Source organism: Pistacia vera, unplaced genomic scaffold, assembly GCF_008641045.1.
Source record: "Pistacia vera cultivar Batoury unplaced genomic scaffold, PisVer_v2 Contig248, whole genome shotgun sequence".
Lineage (NCBI taxonomy): Eukaryota > Viridiplantae > Streptophyta > Magnoliopsida > Sapindales > Anacardiaceae > Pistacia > Pistacia vera.
In genome coordinates, this window is record NW_022196055.1 from 534707 (window position 1) to 543135 (window position 8429).

The following is an 8429-nucleotide window of genomic DNA, read 5'->3' on the forward strand; positions in this document are numbered from 1 at the left end:
TCTACTATAGAAAATATGTGTTAATAATTTAAAAATTATTAAAAAAAGGTAAAAAAACCAAAAAAAACAAAATTTGAAAAAGAAAAAATATAAGAACCCATTGAATTTAAAGAAACGGAACTGAAAACCCTTAAAAGGGCAAAAAAAAAAAAAAAAAAAAAAAACTGAAAATAATTCAAAATTTAAGTATAAAAATTAAAAAGAGAAAGTGAAAATAATTAAAAATTAAAAGCTTTTATTAAATGATCAGTTTGATTTAATATAATGAGTATGTTTCATTCTGATTCTTTCAAATATTTTTATTTGAAAATAAAATTTCTTATAAAGATTTGTTGATAATTTTGAGGACTTTGATTGAAATTGATTTCAAATAGGATAGGTTACTGAAAAAAAGAGTTTATTAGAGATAAATTTGGCTATAAATATCAATTAAACTAATAAAAATGTCATATAATTTAATAAAATAACATCTTAATTAATAAAACTCTTTAAATTTTCGTATATAAATATTTTATAAAATTTAATAAAAATACATTAATCATGACTTGCTTTTTTCTTATTTGACCTGGGTTTTAGAATGGGAAAGCAAATATGAAAAGGTGCAATAACGTCATTTTCACAACCATGACTAGGGAGCAAAATTAAAAAGAGAATTATTCCCCCTTCATGCAATTGTCATGAAATTTCCACCGATTTTCTTGGAACGTTGTTGGCGTTTTCTCTACCATTTTCTACACATATTTCATTCAAGAAGAGAGGAAAATCAGAGAAATCATTCATAATAAGTAAGAAAGTTTAATGGTTTTCCATCGCTTCAACACCCTCAAAGCTGTAAGTATAATTTCTTTTGAAATATATTTATCAATATTTTCCTTCATTGATCTTTTATCTATTATTTGTCTTATTTGTTAGTTCATATCTGGCTTTACATACTTTCTCTGGACCAATTGCATCTCATTATGAAGCATTGAGATCCGGATACATTTGTTTGTTGGGTAACATACTTGGACTTTGTATATCTATTATTTTTCTTTTCTTTTATTTTTATTTTATGAAAGTACTGATGCATCTATGTTTTAAACAAGCTGAACAAGTACTCAAAATTACAATGAAATTTGGTTGAAGATTCTTGATATTCAAAGTCTCCCAAAGTTTCTGAAGTTCGAGTATCAGATCTAAGCTTCCAAAGGCTGATTAATTGTAAGTGCTTCCATTGTTTCCTAGATTTGTTTCTTTTTCTTTTTGTTCGAGTACTTGTTCACGTATCTTTTAATTTTTAGATAGTCAAAAGATGATATCATTTTTTTTATATAATTAAAAAATAATAATACAATAAACATTTTTTTTAATTGTTGTCTCTAAAGGATAGAAACATATTGATCTAAGTATAATTTCTTTGATCACAAACTAAAAAATAAAAAACAAATTGGTGGTTTCTTTGTTAAAAATTTAATTTTCACATAAAATATATAAGATTGATTTTTTTTTTCTTTTTGCTCTTTTCTGGAAATTGAAAATACTTATAGATGGTCTACAAGAATTTAGATTATCTTTCCAATTAATTTTTTAGGTTTTGACAGAGGACGAAATTGCTTGCATATACAATATCAACAAACTTGTAAAGTCATCATGCAAATAGCCTCTTCATCAACATCTTTTTCTTCTCATCAGAAATATGATGTCTTTCTAAGCTTTAGAGGTGAAGACACGCGGAAGCGTTTCGTAGATCATTTGTATACTGCTTTCAATCATAAAGGATTGCATGTTTTTAGGGATGACAAAGAACTTGAGAGAGGAAAACCCATTTCGCTAGAGCTCCTTCATGCAATTGAAGAATCAAGATCTGCGGTTGTTGTTTTCTCAAAAAACTATGCTTCTTCCACATGGTGTTTAGATGAACTTGTTCAAATTGTTCATTCCATGAATATAAAAGTTTTTCCAGTTTTCTATAATGTGGATCCTTCAATGGTTAGAAAACAAACAGGAGAATTTGAAAAAGCCTTTGTCAAACATGAAGAAACTTTTAGAGAGGATATTGGAAAGGTGCAGACTTGGAGAAATGTTTTGACAGAGGTGGCCAATCACTCTGGATTTGACTTAAAGGATGGGTATGTTACAATTATTTCTTCATCTTTATAGTGGAAAGTTTAATTATCAAAATGAATTATGAAAATGATATTCATGACTTGATTGTTTAAATGCGCCAGTCATGAGTGTTGATACTACAAATTAAGCTTTGAATTTCTTATTCAAACCAAGTTTTATCTTTATCAAAAATTTAAAAGTATTCGTATAATGAAATATTTAATTAACAAATTCTTATGTTACATAGATAGTATTTAATAATAAAGTAATTAATGTAAAAGATAATTAATAAAATAAACTTTTCATATTTCACCAAGTAATGACAATAATAATCAATAACTTGGTTTTTCTTTGACAAGCATGAATTCTTTTATTCAATTTTCCTTCTTACTATAACTAAGACACATAGTATATAATACAAAAAGTATAGAGATAATATAACTACAATAGAGACTGAATGCTATAAACAAAGGTGTATGTAGATAATTTATATGATATAAACTATTTATACATTAGTCTATTCATGACTAGCTAGTGTTGTATGTTGTAACCATAATTTTTTCTTGATCTTTTCCACTCTTCAAGTATGAGTCACAATTTATTCAAGACATTCTGAAGGAAATATCAAGCAAATTATGTTTTTCAAAATACACAAGTGTTGAGGGCCTAGTAGGCATAGATTCACGTTTGGAGAAACTGAAGAAATTTATAAGTCCTGAGTCACATGATGTACGTATGATTGGGATTTGTGGAATGGGAGGAATAGGCAAGACAACAATTGCTAGAGTTGCCTATGACTTGATTTCTTGTGAATTTGAGGGTAGTAGTTTTTTGGCTAATGTTAGAGAAATTTCTGAAAAAAGTGATCTAGTTTCTTTACAAAAGATGCTTCTTTCCCAAATTCTACATATGAAAAAAGATGACATCAATGTATACAATGACTTTGATAGAATAAGCATGATAAGAAGTAGGTTAGGGCGTAAGAAGGTTCTTATTGTTATAGATGATGTGAACAATCCAAAGCAATTAGAAAAATTAGTTGGCATGCATGATTGGTTTGGCATGGGCAGTAGGATCATAATAACATCAAGAACCAAAAGTTTGTTGACATCCCATGGAGTAGATGGAGTTTATAAGGTTGGGGAATTAAATGATGATGAAGCCCTCCAATTATTAATTTCAAAAGCCTTTAAGAAACATCAACCTTCAGAAAGTTTTAGGGAGTTATCCAAATGTATTGTACAGTATGCTAGTGGTCTTCCATTAACTCTTAAAGTTTTGGGCTGCTTTTTGTGTGGAAGAGAAGTTCATATATGGAAAGATGCATTGCAAAGATTAAAAAGAGATCGGAAGAAAGAAATATTGGACATACTTCAAATAAGCTTTGATGGGCTAGACGAATAAGAGAAAAAAATATTTCTTGATATAACATGTTTCTTTAACGGGAGGGGTAGATCTTATGTGACTAGGATTCTTGAAAGTTGTGGTTTTTTTTCCAAATATTGGAATAGATATTCTAATTGATAAATCGCTCATAATTCATGATGGCTATAAATTGTGGATGCATGATTTGTTACAACAAATGGGTCAATAAATTGTCAAGAGAGAGTGTCTCGAAGAGCCTGAAAAACGCAGTAAATTGTGGATGGAAGTAGACATTCATCATGTATTGACAAAAAACACAGTAAGCAATTCAAATTTGTTAAAATCATATGCATCTTTTCAATCATCATTTGCTTTAACTAGTTAAATATCTATATAAGGAGTGAGCTAGTGCATTGTTAGCATAGTAGCTAGCCTCACTAGATTACACATGCATGTTTAATTTATTATTTTCCTTTTTCTGTATTTGTTGATCAATTTGTAGTCCAGTTGAGCATATTAAAGTCTCTTGTTCCTCAAAAACAGTTATATTTCCAAAATTATATTTTGGTTTCTAGTAAATTTATTTTCTCCCTAGTTTAGATACTTTTGATATACATGAGCATACTGACAACAAGAATAGTACGATCTATAATTAAAAAAAAAAAAATTGATAGTCATTTTTTATATTGTTTTAAAAAGAGTAAGGAAAAAATCAATAAAATATATATTCTATAGATTCATGAATATATTTAAATTAAATATTATAGAAAACCTATAATATTTTCACAATTTAAAAATTAAATTAAAAATTATTTGAAAAGTTAAAAAGAGTTATATGTTTTACTTGTAAAATTTAGACAATGATTTTTGTTTTTTTTTCAAAAAGAATACAAAGTTCCTTTTTTTCTAAAATTTTTCTTTAACAAAAATTCATTTTTACAAAATATCATGAAAATTTATGAAATTTACAAAATAATAATTTCGTTAATAAAAATTGGTGTAAGCATATGTAAGATTAAGTGAGTTTGAAATTGAAGAACTATTTTCATAAGATTTTGTGTTACTTGTAAGAGTTTTTGCGCAACCCAATTAAATTTTATGTTAAAATGTTAATGTCAGACCTATAAGTAGAGGAAAGTTGTCGCATTTTGTTTTTTCAAGTGGACTGCAAATTACACATATATGTTGAAGTAATTAGCGCTCATATCTATATAGTTCAATTCATGTGTTAATAATTCTTAACTTGCTTTCTCTCTCTCTCTCTCTTTAATTATTTTGAAGGGAACTGAAAAGGTTGAAGGTATGATGCTCAACTTTTCTACCGAAGAGATCCATTGTCATCCTAAAGCATTTTCAAAAATGATTAATCTAAGATTACTCAAGATCTGCGATGTTCAACTTTCGGAAGACCTTGATTACATTTCCAACAACTTACTTATATTTGATTGGAAATGATACCCTTTAAAATCCTTACCATCAAATTTGCAATTGGACAAAATTATTGAGTTAAAAATGTATCAGAGTCGAATTGAACAAATGCCACAGGGAATCAAAGTAAGATTAATTCAATTAAACTTTCCTATTTTAGTTTTTATGAAATATTTTATGCTTGTTATTATTTAATAAATATGGAAAATTAAGAAAAGTACATCTTTGTCTAACTTCTTTTCTTTTAACAGCCTTTCAACAATTTGGAATCCATCAATTTTAAAGACTGTGAGTACTTAATCAAAATACCAAATTTAATATCAGTCCCAAATCTCAAGAAACTGTATCTTGAAGGATGTAAAATATTGCGTGAGGTTCACCCATCTTTATTGGTTCTCAAAAAGATTACTTTTTTGAGTATGTTTGGTTGTACGAGTCTTACAACTCTTCCAAACCAGATTCATATGGAATCCCTAGAGCGACTTATATTAGGTGATTGCTACAAATCGGAGAAGTTTCCAGAGATTGAAGGAAGAATGGATTGTCTACGTTACCTCAATTTAAGCAAAACTGCTATCAAAGTACTGCCAACGTCAATTACACGTTTGAGTGGACTTGAAGAATTTTCTTTGGTAGATTGCAAAAATCTTGTGAGTCTTCCAGTCAATGGTTTGGAATCTCTTCGAACATTTTATCTTTCTGGATGCTCCGAAGTTGATAACTTGCCAGAGACTTTGGAGCGTTTAATCTTTCTGGAAAAGACAAAAAGACTTAAAAGTAAGGGAAACTGCGATAAGACGGCCAATGGCGTCCCTTTTTCTTATGAAGAATCTTACAGAGTTAGATTTTAGTGGATGCAGAGGACCGCCATCAAAATCTTCGTCTTCAGTCTTCTTCGATACTTTTAGATTGCCCACTTTGTCAGATTTTTGCAGATCTTTACAAAGTTTGATTCTGAGTGACTGCAATATGGAGGAAGAAGCGATTCCTAATGACTTTTTCGGTAGCTTTTCTTCATTAGGAATGTTAGACCTTAGCAAAAACAATTTTGTTTCACTACCTGGAAGCATCGATCATCTTTCTAAGCTTCGACATCTTGATTTCAACGGTTGTAAGAGACTTCGATCTCTACCAGAACTTCCGCCCAACATAAGATGTATTGACCTAAATGGTTGTGTTGCACTGGAAACAACATCAAATGCATTAAGGTTATGCAAATCCAAGCTGTTTTATTTTTCATGTATAAACTGCTTGAAATTGATCTGCTGCAACAATCTAGCATCTTCAATGCACAGAGAATCCATTAAGGTCAGTGTATTTCTCTTTCTCTCTCTTCATCTTTTGAGTTAAACATTATTCTCTGACTTTTCTTTCTTTTTTTGAGTTCAGGGAACGTCTTATCAGACGAAGTCAATTAATGCTTTTAAATTGGTTTTTCCTGGAAGTGAAATTCCAGAGTGGTTCCAACATAAGAGTGAAGCTTCTTCAATTAAAATAGAAAAGCCTCCAGATTCTTATGATAACAAGATCGTGGGATGTGCTGTCTGCTGTGTTTTCGTTTTGCATGAGCATCGTCGTCAAGATTTTGTCATGCCATGAGATAAAATCATGTTTATATATGCGATTGGCTGCGATGCGACTGGTGAAAAACGGAGATTTGCTGACATTATATTTGGCGAGTCAAGTTGGGTCACGATTGCGTCAGACCATCTTGTGCTGTCGCATTTTGATGAACTATTCTTTCAAGATTTTGTTGAGCTTTCATTTGAATCAAATGATCCAGCATTCGAGGTGAAGAGGTGTGGGATCCATCCGGTATACGAGAAACAAACGAAAGAGTTGAAGCCAAGGACCAACAAATCCAGTAGCTCTACTTTTGGGAATTCATATGAGTTAAACGAAGATTTGGTCGGATCAACGGTGGATGTTGACTGTGATGGGTCAGAAGACGAACCAATCTCCAAGATAATAACGTCTCCAAATTTCATAAATGGCGAATCGAGCTCAAGGTAAACTTTAATATTTGTTTGGTTTTAACGACCTCAACGAATATTGCTCTTGAACTCTCATCATCTTTTTTTTTACAATTTTATACTTTAACTATATTGTTTTTCCATTCTCATATAAATTTTGATGTGAAAAAGGTATGAGGTGAATGAGAAAGAAATAGAAGAGTATTCTGATGATGAAGATGAACCACCATCAAAAAGATTAAAAGAATATATTGGTAAGTCCATATCTCTATTTCTGACCCAATTCTATCTTATTTTTCTCTAATTTTAATGTTCTATGCCAGATTGATTAGACCAAGTTGGAACTTGTATGGGTTGGAATGAAGCTTCTTGAACCAGAAGATGATTTCGGTGACTCCGAAGCAGTTGTTTTTCACCTAAAATGTTATGTCAGATCTTTGTAACAAAGTGGGCCTAAATGGGACTTCAGAGGATGTACAATTGAATAAATCTCAACTTAAATGTGTGAAGTTCCTCAATTAATAAATACTATGAATTTCCAGGAGTATTAGGAACCTTTGGTGTGAGAGCCTGTACTATATTGGCGTTGACGTCTGAATTCTATACCTCTGACACGGGTGACATTTGGCATTTGGCTGATAATATTCCTCCAATGCAAGCAGCTGTTTAAGGGGAATACTGGAATTTGTTAATAGGGTCAACCAGGAAAGAACTGTTGGCTGATACCTTGATGTTTGATGAAATGCTTGAAGGAGGGTTTGCGTTGAGAGGTGAGCCCTTTGAGAGATGTTTGATGAAATGCCTGAAAGAAAAAAAAGGGTCATTGTGTTCACTTAATGTGGTGGTTTTTATTCACATATGAATGTCTTATGAAATGAAAATCCATAGCCATTTTAATGAAAGCAATATATAATCCTACAAATTGAATTTTCATGCCTAGCTTTAATCGCCGAGCCTCATTTTATCAAGATCCACTCAACTCAACCACAAAGACAAAGACTCCTTATTTCTGCTTCAGGCTCTCTCTTCTCCGTCGACCTCTAGTAATGGTTTCCCTTTCTTGGTTGTCTGCAATCCATCCACAAGAGAGTCCAAGGCAATTTCAAACTTTCAAGAACAAGATCATTGTGAATATTTATTTGGATTTGGTTATCAACTCTCAACATCTTCTCTTTGAGAAACAATTTCTTGGTTTTTCCCACTAAAGTTTCAAGTCTATGGATCTATCTATTGGGTGTTAAAGTCTTCATCCTTGGTTACTGCATTGGATTTGGAGGAAGAGACGTTCAAACATCCTTTACATTCATGAATTGCAGTATATAATGGGTTTCTTAGAAGTAGGTTTCTGGTTATGACGATACCCAGCATATATTTTTCATGTAGATTATTTGTTTATGTTTATTCTTTTTTCTTTTTTTTTCATTTTAGGCTAGATTTTTCATTGATGGGCTGAACTCAAATTTACTTCCCCTCTTAAATCCAAATACAATTAAGTAATAAACAGAATCTCCACCCAAAAAAAAAAAAAAANGAACATAAGCTCCATTGTTATTATTCTATTCTAAATAAACTTTCACT

General features: G+C 30.8%; 2 protein-coding genes and 1 long non-coding RNA gene across 5 annotated transcripts; all 3 read left to right on the forward strand.

Moving 5' to 3' along the window:
* Positions 1-696: 696 nt before the first annotated feature.
* Positions 697-1680, forward strand: LOC116132077. Its single transcript, XR_004128364.1, has 4 exons — positions 697-831; positions 913-995; positions 1086-1200; positions 1571-1680. It is a non-coding gene; the product is annotated as an uncharacterized LOC116132077 (long non-coding RNA).
* Positions 1681-1692: 12 nt separating this feature from the next.
* On the forward strand, positions 1693-3519 carry LOC116132076 (TMV resistance protein N-like; the record flags this gene model as incomplete). The annotated part of the gene is made up of 2 exons (XM_031417759.1): positions 1693-2112; positions 2674-3519. Coding segments are annotated over 2 exons (1236 nt in total), but the record flags the coding sequence as incomplete, so codon positions are not given.
* A 1224-nt stretch (positions 3520-4743) lies between these two features.
* Positions 4744-8224, forward strand: LOC116132075 (disease resistance protein RPP2B-like). 3 transcript variants are annotated; one of them, XM_031417758.1, is made up of 5 exons: positions 4744-5004; positions 5130-6186; positions 6268-6887; positions 7023-7105; positions 7175-8224. In XM_031417758.1, exons 3-5 carry the CDS (start codon positions 6487-6489, stop codon positions 7177-7179), a joined length of 489 nt encoding a protein of 162 aa, XP_031273618.1. In that variant the 5' UTR covers positions 4744-5004; positions 5130-6186; positions 6268-6486; the 3' UTR covers positions 7180-8224. The 3 variants fall into 3 exon arrangements, with proteins under 3 accessions (XP_031273618.1, XP_031273616.1, XP_031273617.1); XM_031417756.1 differs by lacking the exons at positions 7023-7105; positions 7175-8224 and having other exon boundaries at positions 6268-6721; XM_031417757.1 differs by lacking the exons at positions 4744-5004; positions 7023-7105; positions 7175-8224 and having other exon boundaries at positions 5059-6186; positions 6268-6721.
* The last annotated feature ends 205 nt before the right edge of the window (positions 8225-8429 follow it).

What these genes read in the sequence shown, in the direction of transcription:
- LOC116132075 (XM_031417756.1), top strand. Translation starts at nt 5,683, where the DNA reads ATGGCGTCCCTTTTTCTTATGAAGAATCTTACAGAGTTAGATTTTAGT. An exon ending in TGCACAGAGAATCCATTAAG is followed by an intron (nt 6,187 to 6,267) that starts GTCAGTGTATTT and finishes TTTTGAGTTCAG; the next exon opens with GGAACGTCTTATCAGACGAA.